This window comes from Penicillium hispanicum (assembly GCF_028827665.1).
Source record: "Penicillium hispanicum strain IBT 35686 chromosome Unknown utg000008l_segment0_segment0, whole genome shotgun sequence".
NCBI lineage: Eukaryota > Fungi > Ascomycota > Eurotiomycetes > Eurotiales > Aspergillaceae > Penicillium > Penicillium hispanicum.
This window is the reverse complement of record NW_026623200.1, coordinates 925,013-946,657: the sequence shown is the minus strand read 5'-3', so window position 1 is coordinate 946,657 and position 21,645 is coordinate 925,013. Positions and strand designations below refer to the sequence as shown.

Sequence of the window (21,645 nt, the reverse complement as noted above, 5' to 3'; positions counted from 1 at the left end):
GAAGTCTTCAGTTATTGAAGTAGGGGCATAGCCAATAACAATGACGCCTATTATTTCAGACTTGTTAGTTACTAGGTATTGTGTAAGAGCATCGCCAAGCGTTGTATAGATATACGTCAAGAGTAGGGAATGAAGACTGTCTTTTGTTCAATCTTTTGATGTTATTTATGACACGTTTTTATTTCCCGAAACTTCTGTATCTGCAAATGCATAAGTTTGTTCTGGGATTCTACCCATGAGGGTCAAAACAACGGAAATGTAGTCACAGCCACCCTATCTTAAGAGAAGAATCTCTTCACCATACCGTCTACATCCTCCCCCTCGACGGCATCAATCTTCTGAGTGGCGACCTTCTCCACGGCTTCCTCAACTGGAACATCCCCATTCACAAGGTCAATCCATCCCTCAGTATCAGCCCGTGCAAGCAACTGATCCGCCACAATAGCGACATCCTCTCTCGTGACGTAGCCCCGGCCCTTGCTAGTCTTACCCAGCTCAACCTTCCGGGTAGCAGGCTCGTCAGTCAAGGTGCCCGGGCGCAGGTTAATAGCCTGGAATGGCCGGGGGTCTTGCTTGCGGCGCGCCGCGAGCGCAGTCATATATTCGTCGGCCTCCAGCTTAGCCTTGGAGTAGGTAGCCAGCTTCTCCCTCTTTACTGTCTCCATGCCCTCCCAATCATCTTCGGGAATCCAGCTGGGTCTGATGCGTCTGCTGCCCAGGAAAGAGACCATGAGAAATTTGGTAACGCTCGGCGAGGCGAAGGAAGCTGTCATGAAGTGCTTGGCGGCTTCTTGGTCGATCGCGATGGTGCTGGCTGGTCCACCTTTGCCACCGGCGCCTAGATTTGGACTAATTGTTAGCGATATGCTTTTCTTTACTGAAAGTAGGCCGCATGGGGCTACGCAGGACCGAAGGTGTGCAAATTAAGATCGCGTGGCGCCGCGAAAGTGGGGGGAGGGGCACGAGCGTACCAGCCGACCAGACCACATAGTCCGGCGTGGTCGTATCGAGGATCTTTTGGGCATCTGCTGCGCTCTTCACGTCTTCCAGACTGGCGATGAGCACATTCAGCTTGCCCTTGAGGCCCTTGCCGAGCTCCAGGATTTCACTCTCGTGGTCGGGGTTGCGGACGACGCTGGTGACATTCCAGGCGCGGTTGAGGAGGAGTGGGGTGAGCTTCAGGGCAATTTTGCCGTGGCCACCGAGTAGGAGAACTTGCATGTTGGATGATTGGGGAGTTTGGGTATAAAGGCGTAGGAGAAGTGAATGGTGAAGTCGATCTGGAGATCGTAGTTATGTGTTCCGGATGCGGGGAGACGCTCGGCTATGGCGTCATCAATGTTTACAAGGGCTTTCTTGTCAACTCCAACCCTATCTGGTTTTTCATCAAATTGCTATGTCTCCGGCGAAATGCTTTGGTCATTGGCGCCTAAGAGGAACTTCAAAAAAAGGCGTGTACATAGGTAAATACTTGCTTGTCTCTTGTGTTTTTCACTGACAATATTGGACAAGGCTAAGGTATTTCTATAGATATATCACTACTACTTAGACTAGGAGGCCATAGCCATTTGAGCAGTAGCCAGTGAAAACGATGTTCCAGGTATAGTAGCAGTCAAATATATAACTCTAGGATGGTGGCTTGAGAAGCCAACAAGTTCCAGTCATACTACGCTACGAGCCTCACTCAACATGAAATGTCTGAAATGGTTTTCCTTTTAACTCTCGTTTTTGTCTGTATCAGCTACGTCGCCATCTTCATATCTCAATATCGCAACACTAAAGCTAGTGCTAGCCCCATGGTCTACCTTGATTGTTCATCTAATATGATCGTTGAGTGTATATGCTGAGTACCTTCAATGCATGGTTATCCAAGGATGCCTTAAGGGAAGGCTTGTCATGTTGTCGTTGACTATTTACCTCATAGTACCATCAGATGAATTTCAGAACCCCAAGGAACCACCCGCAGTTAGTACAGTGTTGTGACTGAACCTTCACCTAGGCTCTATTCCAATGAAAGGAGTGGGAACTCTCACCTATATTGACGCAAACCATGTCAATTTACTGGGGCATTTGCTCTTCACCCGATGATAACACTCGAGGGAAGTGAGTGACTTTATATTAGCTCTGCAAGCTCAAAGAATGCTTTTGCAACAATCGAACATGTCAAACTAAGAGTCAATAGTCACAGAACATGATAAACACAGTCTCTTTCATCTTGATCACATTTCTTGGATTCTTTTGATCCCCATCCACGTTATCATATATTCTGTTATTAGTTATACTATAGTGATTATCCAATCTAGTACCCCCTCGCCAGTCGGAGCTAAGCAGAAAAAATATATACTTGTTATATTTCTCGAAACTCAATGATGTTGATAAAGGATGAACATATACTCTCTAGCATAATCTACGTTTTGGGGTAGCCGATTCGCTTGTATGGCCTACTCGCTTACCGATTAACTAAATAGTTACCTAGTTAACTAGTTAGTTAACTAGCGCTATATTGAATGACCTCACAGCTTCTCGCTGAGCATTTCGAGCCTTACCGGCTAGCGCGCTTCAACAGTAACACCATCGAGAAATCCATAGGGAATATAGAGTAAGTCGCACCGCGTATAGACTCCGGTATTTATTTCTAGCGCAACCTTATATCGATTGAGGCTTCCCACGATCCATCTATTTCTACGGTACGCGCCTCATAGTCCGGCTGTTTTAGATTCTTCCAATCTGTCTGGAATTAATTGCCCACGCAGGCATCGCAGCCGGAAATACGAGATCCAACCGTCGACCCACCACGGGCGCTGTCGCGAGTGTCTGGGCCCAGTGGACTTCGTAATTATTTCACGGCCCTCGCACTCCACCATTGGGCAAGCAACCAAAAAGCGAACCTCTAGAGGGACCGATGCCAATCAGAGCCAATCGCACTCACCTGGCAAATTTTGATCGTGTGCTGAAACGACGGACGGGCCAGCGATAGCCTATCCGCAGTCGAGATTGGCGACCCGTTGCTCTGATTACAGTACCCTCAGGAACATGAATCACACCGGCCCCAACGATCGCGTTATGATTGCGATCCCAGTCTGGAAGTTCTCGACTCGGCATGGTCATCCGGTCGTCTGAGATGAACGCGACATCTCTCGTATAAGTTCGATCGGTTCCCAGATTCCGAAGCGATCAATGCCAAAGCATTGGACTTGTGGGCTCGCCAACGCACCTTCTTTCAGATACTTACGTAGATCGATGCCGGCTTTCTATGTATAATTGTACACAGCAAGGCTATATAATAACGCCACCTGCAGGGCCGAGTGATAGATCCAAAGAGCCGGAAATTAATTTGGGGCTCTAATGGGTGGACGAAAGTGAGCCTTCCTACGAGGTCAAGGACGCGGGTTAAGTCAGCCTGGTAATTTAACCCGTTAGCGTTTCCAGATATATGTGTATCCAAAGTATCCAAAGTATACCGTTACCGGTGGAGCCCTTGTGGGTTCTCGACTGCCAGTCAACCTTTGGCACAATATATATCGTACAGTGGTATCTGAGAATTGATGGGTGGCTTTGAATAATTGAGATCTTGCTATCACTCCAATCTAATGTATCGATTGTCCCGAGCCACCATGCCATTGTACCAGATGCATTCAAGGGATCGTGCAGGCGGCCACGTCTAAATTACCGGGCTAAGGCATAAAGAGTATAGTCAGGGGCATAAGTGGTCGGAAGAGTGCGTGGTCTTAACAGTTCGCCGGCTACCCCTCCGACCCGGCCGAGGACGGACCTAACCGCGACGCACTATCGTGGTTATCTCTCCCCAAGCGAGGTCTCTCAGCTCCACCAGCCTCGTTGTTTTTTTTTTACTCCGTTCTGTCTCTTTTCCCTTTTGCAGTCCACCAGTGAGAGGCTAACTCCCAGTGGGGCAGGTCCTCCGAAAGAGTCTGGACACTCTGGACACAAAGCTTACGCCCTCCGAGCCCAACAACGGCTGTCAAGCTTCAGACTCCAAAACGCGACCCAGAATCGCGCTAGACGAAGTTTGCTTCCTTCTGGTTTTTTCTGAGTATGCGCGTTTATACTCACCCGGGAACCCTGACCCAGTCTTCCATCATGATTATCGTCGTTGTTCGTGTCCGTGCTTCCATGATCTCATAGTCCCACTGTCTGGGAAGGATTCCGGATTCTGGCGTCCTAACTATAATCAATAAGACTCCATAGTGCCCCATCCCCATCACCAAATCGACCGATGATGCAACGACCTGGCCAGGGGAAAGAGAGAAAAAAAAACAACTACGATCATCGCTGCAGGGTGGAGGACGGCTCGGGGCCATCTCCGGGTTCCTCTCGTTTCTCGACCATGGATCCGCTGGGCGACGAACAACAAATCAGCGCTGTGGCACATACAAGAGGTTTTATCTGTCCCCCGAAGAAGCATCCGGACGGGTTTTTGAGAACATGGACAAGTGGCACAGTATTGAGCCTCTTCCTATCTAACACGCGCCATAGATGGTGTAACCTCATGGCTTGTCTGTCTGGATAGCGTGCTGCATGACGCAGGAGGCCCTGCACCGTCGGAGAAATAACCTGTAGATGGGCTGGATTTTATCTTGGGCCGGCTGCAGTGTGGCTAATGGGGTTTTTTGCGAGCCATCGTTCATTTCACGAGCGCGGCAAATACATAGACCCGTCGGCTCCAGCGAATGGTCGAGATGAATTGCATTGTACCCGAGTATGGGATGCATGGTGCTTGCTGCCTGCATCGAAATGTTCAGCTGCGGCTTTCCCGCCATGCAAGGAGCTTGGTCGCAGATGGAGTCAGTTCCCAGCTGGATACTACCGTATGCATATGTCTGGCAGATGGAGCAGTGCCTGTTTTGGACGTCCTCGGTCTGCGGTGTATCAGGCGTAAGAGGTATTTGCACATACATGTATCCATTATTGTATGCCTACACATATCATCATAGTCGAGTGCCGGGGCCCGAAAGGCAGGTGGGACAGGATCGTTCTTGTGTCCAATATGAATTGCATATGTGATCGGGAAATCGAAGCGTTCTCAACTGGCTCTTCCCGTGTCCAGACTCTCGGGGCGACTAGCGCGCATATGGTTGGTTTTCCCCTTCTATATCTTAATTTAGTTTTGGGGAGTTCGTTACTCGGTGCACAACCCGCAAGACACGCACAGGTACGCCACAGATGATATAGACTTGTGTGTCTATCTGCCTAGTGCGAAGCACTGTAGAGCCTCGAGCAGGCATGACCACACCATAGCCCGTCGCGACTGGGATGCCTCCGCAGTCGTTGAGGTGGCGTTCAGCCCCAGGTTCCACATGCCGCAATACACGCGAGGAAATTTACGGGATGTGATAGTTTACACGATTACCGTATCCTGCAAGGGACCATTTTTTTTTAGTGGAGTTGATCACTCATAATCCCCCTCTCACGGCCCAAAGTACACGGCCAGGCAGTACTCTGCCATTACCATACGTCTCGGACTCAGGTCTCATTCTTACCGGTGTTCCGAAGCGATCCATGGGTGCAGCTTCGGGAAGCCCCCTTGTTGGGCCTCATGGGCCTCGCAGCTGCAGTTGGCGAAACAAATAAACAAATCGGCTGCCATATCATCATAGAATCATCGCATCGTAGCATCATAGCATCATAGCATCATCCTGCTGGAAAATTAATGTTGATCGACCAGAACGGTGGGCACGTCGGGGCCGATCCTGGATCCAGATCCCTTCTTTTTTTTTCTTCCGCGCTTTCTAGCCCCGTACGGCGTACGGCGCCGTACAGAGCATCACCTCGGCCCTCGTTATTATTACTAGACGACGTCTCCCTCCCATTCCGCAGCGTCTCTCGACTGCATTCTTCGACGAGGACAGTCGCATCGTCCTTTCCTTTCTTTTCCTCGCCAGTCACTCTTTTAACCGGTCGCCATTGCACTCCTGACCGCGACGCCTTGACCCTTTCCTGCAGGTCCCAGGCTCCAATTGACTCCCATCTACACACTTGCTTTTTCCTGTGCGATCAGTCAAGCTATTCGCTCTCGCCCGCTATCGCGCTTGATTGGTGCTCGAAAACCCCTGGTCCGGCTTCCCATCTGTCTCCGGTACGCGAATCGATCAATCGCGGGGCTTCTCTTCTTGTGCTTCGCCCCAGGAGGCACCCTTTTCTTTTCTCGCACCGTCCTGCGCTCGACGGCCATGCCGCTCTCTTCGTTCTCCGGATAAGCATCGCCCAGTGAGTACTCGAGAGACAAAACTTACGTTCGGATTGAATTGAGGAATACTGACGGTTCTGCGTCAAAGTCTCAGTCACTCCCTTCTCCCCGTCCTCGCTCGACGACCCCCGAACTGGATTGGAACTGTCGTCGCTCTTTCCGCCTGCCCACGGCTCCGGTCATTACCACCTCACGATGAATCGATTCCGCAAGAACAAGAAGGTCAAGGAGACCTTGGGCGATCTAGAAAATGCACCGTCATCGTCGCCTTTTAGTCTGAAGCCCTCGAAGAAGAAGGATGCCGTTGAACCAAAGCCCGACCTCGATCTCTCGGCCGCCCTCCCCTCCACAGACGATTTTCGGACAAGTCTGCTGATGCCGAAGCTCTCTGCCCGGTTCAGCATGCTGAGAGAGCAGGATGACCCGGACTCGAAGCTTGGAAAAGCCAGCGACGACAGCGTCCTGTTTCCCAGGAGAGCCTCACGATTGAATCTCTTTGGCCACAATCCTAGCGTCCTAGCAGATATCGACGAGGTTTCTTCTAATGACGGCAGTCGGCCTTCAATTGCTCTGGGGCGTACGGACTCTTATGCATCTGGTGGTGATGGTGGATATGGGACCGATGATGATCGTTCGCAGAACGGAAGTATAATGAGCAGAGCTCGCCGAGCCGAAGGAAACAACTTGTTTGGAGGACGTCAGAAGGTCTATCGAATCCCAGTCCGGTCTCCTGCTGCAGGGGCTTCATCGAATTCGTCCGAGGGTAGCCGCGGAATGGGTAAATTTGTCTACGACCATGACTTGAACATGTCCGCTTTCCAACGGATGAGACAGAAGGAAAAGGAAGAACGGCTTGCGGCCGAAGAGGCCGCACACGACAGCCTCACACCTGAGTCTGAGGATGCCACTTCGACTGTCTCGTCTACCAACCGTACCACCAACTCATCAACAGCATCTGGACCTGCCACTAATGCTCGCACCTCCACTGCAGCCACTTCGATTGACGAGGCACCGCTCAACGCATCTCAAACGCAGGCACCTTCAAAGGTAGCCCCAGAAATCCAGTCTGAACATCGACTGCCCTCAGCCGTGTCTACCCCCAGAAATGGCTCTGTCCGATCCCGCCGTCTCTATGGCCGAGGCTTGACCCAAAGCGCCCAGAACCAACAACACTCGACTTTGACTCGCCTAGAAAGCCTGAGCCGTCAGCGCTCTGGCACTTCAGAATTTCCTTTGGACCGCAACTTCTCCCGGAGTGCCACAAACCTGCGAGACCGGCTTCAAAAACTGGCCATTGTTGAGCCTGCTTCGAAAGCCCGACCTACTAGCCCTCCTTTGTTCGCAGCATCCCCGATTCAGATAAAACCCGTGGACAATGTACCTGAGAAGCGTATCTCTCCCACGGCTGCGAGTTTCGGAGCTGTACCTCCCTTGAGCCCACCATCCAGCGAAACGGACGATGGTGCGTTGTTGTTGGCAGCAGCACTTAACCCAGCGGACTACGGAAAGGCCACCGCAATGGGCCTCTTTAACCGACCCGCCACCGGATTTGATGAGCAGCAGTTCTCTCGCCGCCAGCTTCAAATGCACCAGGGACGAGACACCCCACCACTGCGGCGTCCGTCGCCTCCACGCCGTGCCCCGCAGCAGGAACCAATTGGCCGCCCACGGGGCCTTTCCAAGTCCAGCTACCGCTCCAGAGCTGAGTCGGCTTCCTCGCACTATAGCAGTGATGCGCATCATGCAATTGACCATTCTCGGGCATCCAGTGTGGAGGCCTCCCCCTCGCGCCCGGGCGTGAAAACATTCTATGCCAACTCGACTGCCAGCGAGTCGGGGGATGAAGGTGAAGACCGTCGCTCATATGAGGTGTCCTCAATTACCTCTGTAGGGACCGACTACGGCCACTCTCTTCATCATTCTAGCTTCGCTTCCAAGCCTCCTACCCCTACCGGGGAACATCTTGAAACTCTTCCAGAAGTCAGATACTCGGATCTCGGCGATCTGAAACCTATTGAAGAGAATGACGCCCCAGAAGAGGTCGATCCAACGGAAAAGACCGAGTCTGTCACCCCTGAGCGCCCTGACTCACCAACATTCGGAGTGAATGGTCCTCAATCTCACCTGCGTAATGCTAGCGATAAGTCAGTCGCCACTACTTCGTCTCCGACTCTGCCAGAACAAGATACAGAGGTGGATAAGTCGAGTACGGCGGAATTTGTCCCCGAGAATCCCCGCCCCATGTCAGAGAAGTTCCACGATGAAGCTACCTCGGCAACACCTGCGCAACCCGATACGTCGAGCCATGGAAGCTCGTCGGCACAGTCTTCCGATTTAACAGAAACTCGCACTAGCGAAGATTCGTCCATTGGTGCTCTTCCTGACACTAGCTCTGTCTCTAATGTCACGTCGTGGAAGGAAGAGATGACATTCCACCACCGGCGCGACGGGAGCACGGAGACCCAGAAAGAGCGCGAGGAGTTTGCCATTGAGCTTGCGGAGAGACGCAGAAAGGTACAGGAGAAGCTGCGCAGTGTTGCCGAGGATGAGAGTCGCTCGAGTAGTCCCACTCCTGGCTGGCAGACTCCAGACTCTCCTTCAGTCAAGGCCGGAAATGCTTTCTCTCTTCTGAAACAAAAGTCTAGCAAGCCAGGCCTCTCGAAATATGACCAGAAGAGCAACAAGATGTACGGCTACAACAGTTCCTCCAGCCCGGCTCTAGTGTCGGAGGACTCTTGGCGCGAGGAGGAACGGCCTTCATTCAACTTTGGCCGTCAATCCAACTCAACCCCCCAGATTCCATCCGAGCGATCTTTCCGGTCTCGCAAGCCCACTATCAGCCGAGATGAATCGCGCGAGTCAAGCCGCAGCCGCGGTCCCTCGCCCCAGTCTAGTTTCCGAGCCCCAAGAGACCGCTCGGGCTCCGATGCCTCGGGTCGGTCAAAGAGCCGCACTAGATACCGTGAGCGTGACGATCTCGAAACAGTGGAAGAAGGCTCAGTTATCGCACATGAAAATTTTGTGATCCCTGATAATTTTGAGCCACCGGTACCTGTCTCAGTCCCTAACTCGGCTCGTCCGTCTATGGAAGCGGTTGATCCCGTCATGTACGACCGTTCGTCTTCTGCTTCCTCCGGTCGATACCGCAGCGCCAGCCGGTCCGGCACTCCAAGCTTCCAATTTGAGCGACCTTTCCAGTTCTCGCAGTCCTCAAATCCGCCCTCGATGATTGGTGTTTCCCCTCGACCATCTCCTGCAACCCCTGCCTACTCTGCCAATGCCACGCCTCCGTTGCATGAGATCCCTCCGGACCAATCTCCTGTCACATCTCTTGCTTCTGCCACCAGCAATGCCCACACTCTTCCTCAACGTGCGCCGGGCCAGAACATGTTGCAGAAACGCGCCGTGAACAAGAAGCTGATCTCCGAGCCGACATTCGTCTCTTCAACCTCCAATGTGCCCGTCGTTGGCCTCCCTGCCGGTGCTGCGCCCCCAGTGCCTCCCATGAATCCTCGTCGTCGTCGTGGCACCCAGACTATTCTCAACGCCTTCAAAGCTGACAGGAATGACTCGTCACGGATCTCGTCCCCTGCCCCTAGCATCAGCGACGAGCACAGTGTCTTCCCCGATGACGAGAAGCGTCCTATGTCTCGCAACCGTCTTCGAAAAACCTCCAGCGAGGGTGGCAACCTGAACTCTCGGGCGCGCCAGGAGGCTATGGCAGGCCCGCCTCCCTCCGTCCCGCAATACCCTCCCCCTGCCATCCCCGTTGATGGTGGCATGTTCTAATTGGCCATTCTTTGTCCTCGAGTGCCTTTCCTTGTCTCTTGTCTTTCTTTTCTTGTCTTTGTCTAATTCTTTCATTTTCGTCTGTGTTTGCTCATCATACTCTTCACGACTATATACCACCTGGTGCATTTTTGAGCGTCTGTCAACTGTCACACCACATTTTCCTTTCCATTTTGTTATTTAAAGAAATATTCCCAAGCAGAGGTGTAACCAGGTGTATTATTTTGAGTCAATGGATACATATTGTTTTGCTTGGTGCTTGTAGCGAGTTGTGTATGCGTAGAGCTCCAAATAGTAGCTGGCTTCATCCTCATACATCGGATAGCAACAATGCAGTTTCCTGTGCTCGCCAAGTTTCTACTGCAAGTTCAGCCTTGGCGATTAGAATGAATCTTGTCACGTGAACCCGTAAGCCCTCAGTGACTCGACACGATGGGAATCAATCATCACCAGCAATATGGAAACCTCAACTTCTGAAATTTGTTGAACGCCGCATAAGACAAAAATCTTGGAAATTTCTCATGAGAGGCATTTATATTGATATTGGATACAGGATGCAAATTTCCAAGAAATGGCGAGCCCAACTCGTAGATACTCGAGCAGTACCTGAAGGTGAGAAGATATGAACGGTAGATTTGCTCGAGGCGCACCATTTGAGATGGTCATTTATGAATTGAAGGAATCCATAAAGAGTATTTGCTTAGTCGTGTTGACGTCGTCACAATCTCTCATTCACTCACTTCCCTTACGCTTTTGGCAGACAACAACGCTGACTGACATACCTCGATTTCATTCACTACGAACGTCCTCAAGTCCAGACGAGCCACGAAAGCCTTCTTTGGGATAGAAGCCCACCTATTGCATCCCATTTTGGTCAAGACAGACATCCACCAGGTTGGCTGACTCCACAACGGAGACTGCAATAGCGAATCTTCACTTCTGAAGGTGAATACTGAGAGCTCGCACCTTGCGACCCATAAACCTTTCAATCCTCGCAGCCTTTTCTCCTCTTCTCCTCTTCTTCTCTCCTCATCCATGGCCCCTGTACAATCTCGCCCTGTTCGAACCGACCCCCGAGACCTTGAACAGGGCAATTTCAGCTGGTTGTACAACCTCCCCGACAACTACCTCGACGCCTGGGAAGTCAACTACTTCCCCCACCGAAAGAAAGCAATTTTCACAACCATTCAGAGGGTTGTTGTGCCGCGGGCCATGTCCCCCCAGGCCCCCAAGCCCGAGGAGCCCGAGGAGCACCCTGGCACAGAGCCAGTGGTGGCTACCCCAAAGCCCACGAGTGGTAAGTTCCATGATGAGATAAACATTATTAATCTGAAGAGCTCACGCCATGACTGACTATAAAATAGATTCGGAGAACTTGCGCGAGGCTTCCACCTGCCCCACTCCCAGCCCTGACTCTGGGAAGCCCTCTTCGCCGGCGTCGCATCGGAAGCGATCGCCGTTCAACAAGAAACGGAGAGAGAAGAAAAAGAAGGACAAGGCGGCTCAGGCCGCAGCTGCTATCATCGGGACCTCGTCGCCGGGCAAGACCGAGGACCCGCTTCCGCTCACTTCTGACAAGCCCATTGTCGACACTACCGATGCTCGCCCGGAGACCCCGGCTCCCTGCACTGTCCCCGAAGCAGTGACAGTGGAAGTGAAGGCGGATTCGAAAGAATCCACTGGCCCCTGCATCGTCGACACCGAGAAGTGGCGGAAGCGGCGTCTGGAGGCGCTTGCTGCCGAGCAGGAGGCAGAGGCCAAGAAGGCCCAGCAGGAAGAGGTGGATGCCTTCACTTGTCTGTCGGCAGATGACGCAGTCACCTCTCACGAAATCCGGCAAAGTGAGTCCGCGCCGGCTGTTCTGGAGCACCCCAGAGAGGAACAGTCATATCCTCCCTTCCACCGCTTCGCGCCTCCGGTTTGGCACTACCAAACCATCTGTGGCTTCTACCCTGCGTGCATTGTCCACTCCGAGTGGGATGCGAGCCGCGTTGCCAGCGGACAGAGCTGCTGCTGCGCCCATGGCTCTTACGACTGTCGACACCCGATTCCTCCTCCCATGTTCTACGGGAACATGCACCCTCCTGCTCCTTACGGCTCTCCTCCTCCGCCGTATCAGATGTATCCTCCGTCGTTTGGGCCTGGCCAGCCAGGTCAGATGCATATGCACCGTCAGCAGATGTCGGAATCTGCTGTTACCTCTTCTTCTACCCCGTCTCAGACTGTTCCACCTTCTGTCAGTGCCTCTGAGAACGAAAATCTGCGAGCTCTTCTCCGCAACTGGGAAGATGCGAAGCTACCTGACGAGGTTACTCCGGCGGCGTCTACTGCGGGATATGCCCGACCTTCTCCTTCTCCTCCTTCTCCAATGAGCCCCACCGACAAGAAATCCGTCGCTCACACCTCTGCTCCGTCGACTGACAAGAAGGCACCCGAGGTTCTTCGACCTGTTCGATTTGCTGAAGATATTGAGCGAGAGCTGCATGAGAAATCGGGTGTCAAGTCTCCCGAGGGACCTGCTAGCAATGAGCTGTCGTCCTCCGTGGTTTCACTGTTTGAGATTAGTCGATTAACCAAATTGTCCACCTCGTCCTCGCCCAAGCCGGCCACCTCTAAGGGACCTGTTCCTACCGTTTCTTCGCCTGTCGAGCTGAGTCGCCATTCTGTTTCGTCCAGTCCTCCTGACAGTTCTATCTCGCCTTTGCCTATTCACCTTTCCCATGACTCTGCCGAGTTGCGTATTCCTGTCGAAGGTGGAAATCCAGATGCCGTGCAACAGGAAGTGCCAGCTGAAAAGGCGCTTGCTGATATAGGTATCCCCGCAGATAATCTGCAATCTCCCACTACGTACTGGGATGCCAAACAGACCATGAGTTCCTCTCCTCCCGGATCACTCCCATCCAACGAACCCATTCACGGAACTTGCCTTTCGGTTTCTTCCGGCGGAACTCCAGTTTCAAAGACAATTGAGAATGCCACGACCGCTTCCTCTTCCGGTGACAGCAATTCGCTGAATGGACAGAAAAAGGTCATGCCGACTCACGTCAAGAGTCTCTTTGGATGCCCTGAGTTCTCCGACATACAAATCCTGTTGGGTCCAGAGACGCCCCTCGGAGGGCCCCCGATCCCTGTCACCTTCTATGTACACAAGAACATCATTGCTGCGAGCCCGTACCTTTATGAAATCATGCAGACACAGCTCAGCCGCACTGGTGTCTCATACTGCATCCATATCTTCACTGGACCCTCTTTCACTAGCGCGCATGCTTTCGGAACAGCACTTCAGCACTTTTACGGACAGCCGCTGATCGACCTCAGGACCATCCACAAATTGACTCTGCAGGGACTAGGCTATCCCGATGACGACAGCCAAACAACTTACCCGTTCAACTTGGAGCGTGCCAAGACGGATTTTGCCTTATCTTACGCTGCCTCTGGTGCTTTCCTCGGCTGCCGCAGCATCACCGAGCGAGGCATCCAGCTCGCCGTCGAGCTCCTGTCATGGGAAACCGTCGAGACTCTGGTGAACTTCGGCATGACGGTCAACAACTTCATGATCAGCTCCCCAGACATCGCCATATCCTGCGCCAGCTCTGGCGACTCTCCAAGCCACAGCCCCAACTACTACCAGATGGAGCAGATCCACCAGTTGAAGTACATGTGGTCCGACCTCGCCATCAACGCTGGGATGCAATTCATCGCCGACAATATGAGCCCCAACTTCGAGCTTTACCGCCGCGCCCAGGCCAAATTCACCCCTACCCGAATACCGAACATCCTCCACACACTCCCCGGATCCTGCTGTGCGAATCCCAAGCTGGAGAGCCTCCAGTTCGGAGACATCCCGTCCTTCGCCTCGATGCGACCCACCAGGCTCGATATCCTCATCCCGTCCGCTTTGCTTATCACCCTTCCCTTCCAACCGCTGATGCTCGCTCTCGACACGATGAAGGCTCGCGGCGTCTTGACTGTGGCTATGATGAAGGATATTGTGGAGGAGCGTGAGGCGCGCCGCATGTCCGCGCTGCGTATGTTCCTGCGTCACCGGCACTGGCAGCGTGAGGAGATTGGCAACCATGCAATTGCTGAGCTTGCTTATCGTGAGTTCCTGAGCGTGGAACGGGCCCGACCTGGCGAGGATGAAAATGCTGTTACGCTGTGTGCGACGGTGCAGCGCGAGTGGGTGGGCTTCAAGATGCCCAATGAAGAGTTGCTTGTGCCGACTGGCAGTTCTGGTCGTGTCTGATCGGATTGGATGTTGTGGACTGGAGGAAGATGATTCTCAAAGGGAAACAGAAAAAGGAAAAGAACAAAAAAAATCGGAAAACAAGAAAAAATATCAGAAAAAAAAAGAGAAGGAAGGATGGATGTGAGAAGCTACACATGAACGCCGAGTCGAAGATCGTGAAGGAGAACGGCGTCATGAAGAGATGAACAGTCACAGATGTTTTTTACGAGATATCTCATGTCTTGTACGACATCAGACAAATGAACTGGGTAACTGCAAATCTTGAATTCCATGGTATCATCGCCCGTAGCCTGCGTAGATTGTCTATCCCGAGGTATTTTCTATACATGAAATGTACTAACCGTGCGGACGTAGCTGCACTGGTGCGTACGGTTTACTGCTTATCGGGGAAGCCAAAGTTCACGCCGAACGGAGGATACACAAAGCGCTGGAAAGACTTGCTAGCGGCGAGCGAGTCGGAGTATTTGGCAATCGTGGCCACGTCCTCGGCATCCAGCTGGATCAGGTCGGTGCGGTTGGCCTCGATGCGGGAGGGCGTCACGGACTTGGCGAGCACGGAGGAGCCGCGAGCAACTAAGAGGCTCTGGGTCAATCCAGGCAATTCAAACGGGTTGCGAGAACGACTTACTATGCCAGCTGAGTAGAACAGTGGCGGGAGTGACACCTCGCTTCTCCGCGACGGCCACAATGGGCTCGGCAGTGAATAGCGGGCTGCCAGTACTACCAAGAGGGCTATAGGCAGTAATGTGGATGCCCTTCTGGTTGCAGAAGTCGACAATCTCCTGCTGCGGCAGAGACGGGTGGTTCTCGATCTGGTTGGCGGCGGGGATGATGGTGGCCTGGGGGAGGAGCTCCTCCAGGTACTTGACGCTGTAGTTGGAGACGCCGATGGCCTTGACCTTGCCGGTGCTCACGAGCTTCTCCATGCTCTTCCAGGTGGTAACGTGGCTGTGGCTGTGGTCAATGTCGCGCGAGCCATCCGGCAGCTTGGGGAAGATGTTGTGGTTGCCTGGAAATGGTTTTAGCGTCTCGACTCTATGAGCAGAGCAGGGGCAACTACTGACCCTTGGGGTTCATGGCTAACGGCCAGTGCATCAGGTACAAGTCGAGATAGTCCAGTCCGAGGTCGTCGAGGCTGGTCTGAAGGCCCTCTTCGACGCGGGCATGGAAGGAGCACCACAGCTTGGTGGTGACGAAGAGGTCCTCGCGCTTAACGATCTTCTCATCAATGGCCTTCTTGATGCCCTCGCCGACCTCATTCTCATTGCCATAGCACAGTGCCGTGTCGATGTGACGGTATCCGACCTTAATCGCGTGATACACGGCCCTGGAGACCTCGCCAGGCGCGGACTGCCACGTTCCCAACCCCAAGGCAGGGATCTCGGCGCCAGTATTCAGTTTGAAACGGGTATCTGCGACAGACATGATGGGGTGTTAGGTAGAATTGTCGGAGTTGTGACAGTCACAGAGCGAAGGGAGAAGCGCGACTCGAGGTAACGACGCCGCGAGGTTATAATTTCCCCCCACGCCGGGGTGACTTTCCTCCGCCATTCGACTCGGCTCTTGCATTTTCCCGTCAATCACCGTCGACGCGCCTCGACGACCTTTGGCCACTCACGAAGTAGCGGGCGTGGATGCCCTCGGTCACTCACGATGCTCGTGGAAACATCCCCGATGGAGAAGATTGCCTGTTTCTCTCATCCCCGCCGGGGAAATCTGCCTCCCCGACCTCCAGCAAATGAGAAGTGCGCCTCAGTCATCATCGGAAACCAGAATCCTGGGCTGCAAGATCGGGCTCTGGCTGACATCACTTCCCCACGATGCTGATCGCCTGCCAATCATGGTCGCGCTAACGGGGAGTCGGGGGTGGAGACATCGTCGCTCATCCATTGAGCATATCGGCACGGATTCTGGAATCCGCGATGCTGCTCACGACGCTCGTCCGCACAAGCCATAGCTGCAAATCATAGTCGATCCTTTGTGGAAATTCCTGGTAGAGAGGGTTGCGTTATCTGCCATAATGGCTGATTGTCGGGAATCTGGATGCGATTCGCTCCTGGTAAGCCTCTGTAGCCCTATATATGGATTGGAATTTCCTGGGGGGGGGGGGGAGCGAAACCTCTATCCTTAAAAACAATCTGTGCAAAGATATTCCCCTCCCTCCCTCTCCCACTCTCTCACTTTCTTTGAATCTATCCGAAAAAGAAAGTTCACTCGAAGATTCTCAGCTGTCATAATCATCCAAAATGGCACCCGTCGCCATTGCTGAGACCCCGATCCCCGTCTTCAACAAGATGCGGGATGGCCAGGCCCTGGAGGAAACCTCCGACGCCGTTGATGAGGTCAACGTCCTCAAGGCCAACATGAAGAAGGAGCAGGAGAAGGGCCTCTATGAGGAGTCCGAATTCGACAAAGAGAAAGACAAGACCGCGTTCCGCCAGTACGAGGACGCTTGCGATCGCGTCAAGAACTTTTACAAGGAGCAACACACCAAGCAAACCGTTGCGTACAACCTGAAAGCCCGCCACGAGTTTCACAGCAAGACCCGCGCCGAGATGACCGTCTGGGAGGCCATGGAGAAGCTTAACACCCTGATCGACGAGTCCGACCCAGACACCAGCCTCTCCCAGATTGAGCACCTGCTGCAGTCCGCTGAAGCCATCCGCCGCGACGGCAAGCCCCGCTGGATGCAGCTGACCGGTCTGATCCACGACCTGGGCAAGCTGCTGTTCTTCTTCGACGCCCAGGGCCAGTGGGATGTTGTCGGCGACACCTTCCCCGTTGGATGTGGCTTCGACGAGCGCATCATCTACGGCCGCGACTCCTTCCGTGAGAACGAGGACTTTGAACACCCCATCTACGACACCAAGTTTGGCATCTACAGCCCCGGCTGCGGGCTGGACAAGGTTATGCTCTCCTGGGGCCACGACGAGTACCTCTACCACATCGCCAAGGAGCAGTCCACCCTGCCCGATGAGGCTCTGGCCATGATCCGCTACCACTCCTTTTATCCTTGGCACAATGCCGGTGCCTACCATGAGCTCATGGATGACCATGACAAGGAGATGCTCCGCGCGGTCAAGGCCTTCAACCCTTACGATCTGTACAGCAAGAGCGATGATATCCCCAGCGCCGAGGAGTTGAAACCTTACTACATGGAGCTCATCAATGAGTACTTCCCCAACAAGGTGGTTCGCTGGTAGATGTTTTCAACGGATATATCGGACGTTTAGACATTTGTGTTTTCTCCCCTTTGTTTTATGAGATTCCCATACTTTTATTTTCTTTATGATGAAGCATCTATACAAATAGCTGCACGAAGTGAATGGATTTAGCTCAATAGTTCACACTATGTTAATATTGAATGCCGTTTTCGAGAAGACAACGGTGTTCAACTTGTCCTCCAGAAGATATAGTGTCCATTATCCGCTTGCCTCTATTGTCATATAAAATATAAACTGATCCATGACAGTGTCATTTCTGTGGCTGATACGAGCCTACCTGGGCAAGGAGCTCGATGATTGAGCGTTAGTCCCGATTTAAACATTAACCAAGTCGTTAAAGAGTTGTAGGAACCTAATCTTCTAGGTCCCATCACGTAGCACAAGTTAATGCTGACTTGGCCATCGACGGTTCATAGCTCTAGCCTTGCGTGTTTAAAGAGGTGTAAACACATTGCCTTTGGTAAAAATGAGAGAACATGAGAATATTATCGGCATCTTCACACCGTCTCCAGCATATTGAAAATAGGAATTCATATATATGGATCGGTAATATTCTGTGTTTCGCTGAACGAGTCACTCAGGATTATATGGCTCAAAAATTGCACTCCATGCGCCGACATCCAAGCTACAGACGCGCGACCTCAGTCCGGTTCCCATCCTCATCGAAGAAGATCTTCTTTCCAGTGATCAGAGACTCCTGTAGCGCAGCTCCAATGCGGACCGCCTGCACGGCAGCAGGCAGCTCAAGCGGCAGGGGCGTGTTATCCAAGACAGCAGCCGTGAACTCATTGGCCTCGGTGACAAAGGCATACTCAAAGCGGTCGTAGTAATGTTGCGGAATCTCGCGACGTACTCCGGTATCATCGTACAGATGAACAAGGTTGAGCTGTGGCTGGGTGTTCACAGCCAGCTTGCCACGGGTACCAATGATCTCTGTCGTATCCTCCTGGCCCGCGGCCATCATACGCGAGGCGTAGAAGTATGCAATCCGTCCATCATGGAATTCAACGAGGCCGACAGCATTATCACGGTCATTGTGTTCGCGCAGGTCAGGCTCGACGGCGGTGATCCCTACGGCTGACACCGACTTAACTTTGCTGTTGGCACCGAAGAACCAAAGGGTCAGGTCAATGTCGTGGATGGAACAGTCCACGAAAATACCGCCCGAGAACTGGGCATAGGCAACAAAAAAGCCACTGGGATCGAGCTTGTCGCAAGTCTGACTGCGGAGCACGGAGGGATTGCCAATTGTGCCGGCACGCATTTTGTTGTAAGCGTCACGATAGGAAACATCGAAGCGGCGGGAAAAGCCACACATCACTTTGAGGTTGGGTTTCTTTGCTGCAGCGTCAACGACAGACTGGGACTAAATATTGTAAACATAATAATTAGCATGAATGAGTTTCCGATACTGCCCCAAATGTAGAGCTACAACCTACCACTTCAACGCTAGTCGACAGCGGTTTTTCGCATAGAACATGCTTGTTGGCATTAATTGCCTTGATTGCCTGCTCAGCGTGCACGGCCGTGGCCGAAGCCACCACGATGGCTTCGAGTCCTTCGTGCTTCAGCATGTCATTGTAGTTCTGGTAGAGGCGCACGCCAAACGGTTCGAGGTGTGTCTTGGCCCACTCAAGTTCGACCGGGTCTGGTGAGCTAGCAGCAACAAGCTCTGCGCGAGGAGTGCGTTGAAGAAAATTCAGCGCATGGCGCTTGCCCATGCGACCGAGACCGGCGCAACCGATCTTCAATCTGTGGGTGGACATGGTGGACATAGTGAAAAGAGTTGTAGTCCCAGCGTGAATATCAACACGAGAGATTGCAGAATATTACAGAGCAAGTTGAATAGAAAGAGAGAGTGCAGGTGGGAAGCAAAAGGGAGGGAAGTCGCAGTCTAGTAATCAGTCGAGGGAATATGGGGATCGATCTTCGAGTCGCTGCTTCCCCGGAATGGCGGGTTTTGCGGGGTCGGAAAGTGAGTTCCTGCCGTCTCCACCCGCTGCAACCGACTTGCATCGACTAGACAAAACTGCCCGACACGAACGAACCGACTTCCGTGATCTTCGTTACGCGACCTCCGTCCTCTTCGCACGTCGCAGCTTGCGCTTCTCCATTTCAACCGGATCAACGAACCCGTCTCCCCGCAACCACGTCAGTCCCTTACGCAAGCCGCCGCCCTGGACGGACTCTGGATGGGCCTCAAGGATAGAGCCCATGATAGCCCAAGAGAGCACGAAGAGCCACAGCTCTCCAGCTCGTCCACCTTTCCACAGGCCCCGCTTGACACCGGTCTTCCATGCCGAGTCAATGGCAGCGCGAAAAAAGTACAAGAAGAGGCTGCGACTGTTGCCCAAGAATAGAAACGGAAGACCACCCAGTGCACCGCTGAGGAAGAAGCGTTTGGTAGGCAGAGTCGAACGGGGAAGTGTGTTGCTCAGGAGACAAACGCTGCCCCAGGCGGAGCCGATGGCAGCCGAAAGGACGGCGGTCATCATAATGATCTTTTTAGACAATGCATTAATAGATGGGATTGGTTGTGCCAGGATGCTCTTGAACTTGGGGATACTCAGAGCCAAGGTGATGGTCGTGAGGAACCGAACGAGCGGGGACACAGAGAGAAGGATGTGATGCAAGAATGCGGTGCTGCAGTTCGGCACACTCGGGTGTAGAAGAGCACATGACAACCTTGAGATCGACGGGTGAGCAGGCCCAGTAATCGGGGAGATAGACTTCACCGACGAAGGTAGGGTGTTAGGGTCGGCCGGGTGTAGAACCGGAGAAACAAACGCCCTATTGGGTGTGTAAGCTAGGAACGACCAATAGATGGAATTGTCTGGAAACTAACGGCCAGCGCAGATCTGCAATGGACGAAAGAGAGTCCACGATTTGTTCTTTGTCTGGCCAGGAGATGTTCGCTGGGAGCAACTCCGGTCGACCGGGGACATAGCTCGGGGAAAGCCTCAGAATGACATTGCCAAACCACTAGAAGGGCATTAGCCATGACACAGTCGACGATGCGGTCAAATGTGACATACCTTTGGCGTAGTTTCCCGGTCAAACACAAAGGCATGGAATAGCTGAGCACACGACACCGGCATCAGCAGCCAGCTGCCGAACCACCACGGGCGCTGATCAAGCCATCCCTTCGAATCCATCACATTGAATAAGAATTCCATGCTGCGCGTAGTCGTGTAGATTGCAGCGGTCAAACGAAGCTGGTCTTGAGGGCAGATTCCTAGGGCAAAGCCTGCCAGACTCGCACCGATGGCGGGGGCATAGCGCGACGTCAGCGCACGCGAAATGCGCGGGTTTCGCTCACAGAACGGCTTGGCATCATCTGTGCGGAGGTTGGATCTGAGTCGCACCAGGAAACGGTAGAGCAAGCGGTGGAGCAGAAGCAAGAGGGACAGGGAGATGGAGAGGCGGAAGTTCGGGGAGCGAAGGAGCGGAGTGCGGGCCTTCTTCCTGGAGATTGCGAGAAGATAGGTGAGCAAGAGCTGTGCCAAATAATCGAGGCGCCTGCTGGCTTGTTTCTTACTTTGTGGCAGCGCCACCTTGGACTCGGCTCACAGTCATCTCGGCCAGCTTCAACGCGATCCCCGAGCCAGCAAAGACACGCAGAGACGCGCGCAGGGCCGCCAGATTATGCCGGTTCCTGGTATAAGAAGCGGGGTCATTGCGTAGTGAAGAAGGGAGCTTGCGCTGGAGTGATGGCGCGCGCTTGGCCGCGACGTCGTGGAGGACTCGGTATTCTCTAGCGCTCAGACAGAGACGGGCGGCGGCGCGGACGGCTGGATGGACGTCCGGTCCTTCCCCAGGCGCAGCCATGGGGTCCTCCGGAGTGCCACCTGGGTCTGACATGACTGAGTGGGTATCAGATGTCGAATCGACTGCTCATGGCTAGGGATGGTAAAGAAGTTGAGATGCGGACGTGTTGGGGAGGAGGTTCTCCGCTTCGGCCACAGGCCGACCTCGGCAACTTTTGGGCTTATGGCGGGTACGGAGGGTGATGAAGTAGATGGGTCATAAGTTCCAGCTGAGCGTTGAAATACTCACTGCAGCAGATCGGCTCGTTGTCTACATGTCCAGGCGGGTGATTTTCTTATCCTTTTGGTTGGGAGGCGAGCATGATGATGCGTTTTACCCCGGATCTCTCCAGTCACATGCTAGGACCCCTG

At 53.2% G+C, this 21,645-nt stretch overlaps 7 protein-coding genes across 7 annotated transcripts; 3 read left to right on the top strand and 4 right to left on the bottom strand.

Annotated features, from left to right (window-relative positions):
• Positions 1-278: 278 nt before the first annotated feature.
• Positions 279-1,221, bottom strand: N7459_009192 (uncharacterized protein; the record flags this gene model as incomplete). The annotated part of the gene is made up of 2 exons (XM_056948360.1): positions 279-838; positions 972-1,221. 2 exons carry the CDS (start codon positions 1,219-1,221, stop codon positions 279-281), a joined length of 810 nt encoding a protein of 269 aa, XP_056795585.1.
• Positions 1,222-6,400: 5,179 nt separating this feature from the next.
• Positions 6,401-9,994, top strand: N7459_009191 (uncharacterized protein; the record flags this gene model as incomplete). The annotated part of the gene is made up of 1 exon (XM_056948359.1): positions 6,401-9,994. One exon carries the CDS (start codon positions 6,401-6,403, stop codon positions 9,992-9,994), a length of 3,594 nt encoding a protein of 1,197 aa, XP_056795584.1.
• Positions 9,995-11,029: 1,035 nt separating this feature from the next.
• On the top strand, positions 11,030-14,240 carry N7459_009190 (uncharacterized protein; the record flags this gene model as incomplete). The annotated part of the gene is made up of 2 exons (XM_056948358.1): positions 11,030-11,291; positions 11,359-14,240. 2 exons carry the CDS (start codon positions 11,030-11,032, stop codon positions 14,238-14,240), a joined length of 3,144 nt encoding a protein of 1,047 aa, XP_056795583.1.
• Positions 14,241-14,616: 376 nt separating this feature from the next.
• On the bottom strand, positions 14,617-15,668 carry N7459_009189 (putative glycerol dehydrogenase; the record flags this gene model as incomplete). Its single annotated transcript, XM_056948357.1, has 3 exons — positions 14,617-14,816; positions 14,872-15,252; positions 15,308-15,668. 3 exons carry the CDS (start codon positions 15,666-15,668, stop codon positions 14,617-14,619), a joined length of 942 nt encoding a protein of 313 aa, XP_056795582.1.
• An 821-nt stretch (positions 15,669-16,489) lies between these two features.
• N7459_009188 (inositol oxygenase) lies at positions 16,490-17,446 on the top strand (the record flags this gene model as incomplete). The annotated part of the gene is made up of 1 exon (XM_056948356.1): positions 16,490-17,446. The coding sequence occupies one exon, from the start codon at positions 16,490-16,492 to the stop codon at positions 17,444-17,446; it is 957 nt and encodes a 318-aa protein (XP_056795581.1).
• Positions 17,447-18,092: 646 nt separating this feature from the next.
• Positions 18,093-19,233, bottom strand: N7459_009187 (putative NAD binding Rossmann fold oxidoreductase; the record flags this gene model as incomplete). Its single annotated transcript, XM_056948355.1, has 2 exons — positions 18,093-18,833; positions 18,907-19,233. 2 exons carry the CDS (start codon positions 19,231-19,233, stop codon positions 18,093-18,095), a joined length of 1,068 nt encoding a protein of 355 aa, XP_056795580.1.
• Positions 19,234-19,533: 300 nt separating this feature from the next.
• On the bottom strand, positions 19,534-21,328 carry N7459_009186 (uncharacterized protein; the record flags this gene model as incomplete). The annotated part of the gene is made up of 4 exons (XM_056948354.1): positions 19,534-20,257; positions 20,313-20,449; positions 20,503-20,932; positions 21,006-21,328. 4 exons carry the CDS (start codon positions 21,326-21,328, stop codon positions 19,534-19,536), a joined length of 1,614 nt encoding a protein of 537 aa, XP_056795579.1.
• Between the last annotated feature and the right edge of the window lie 317 nt (positions 21,329-21,645).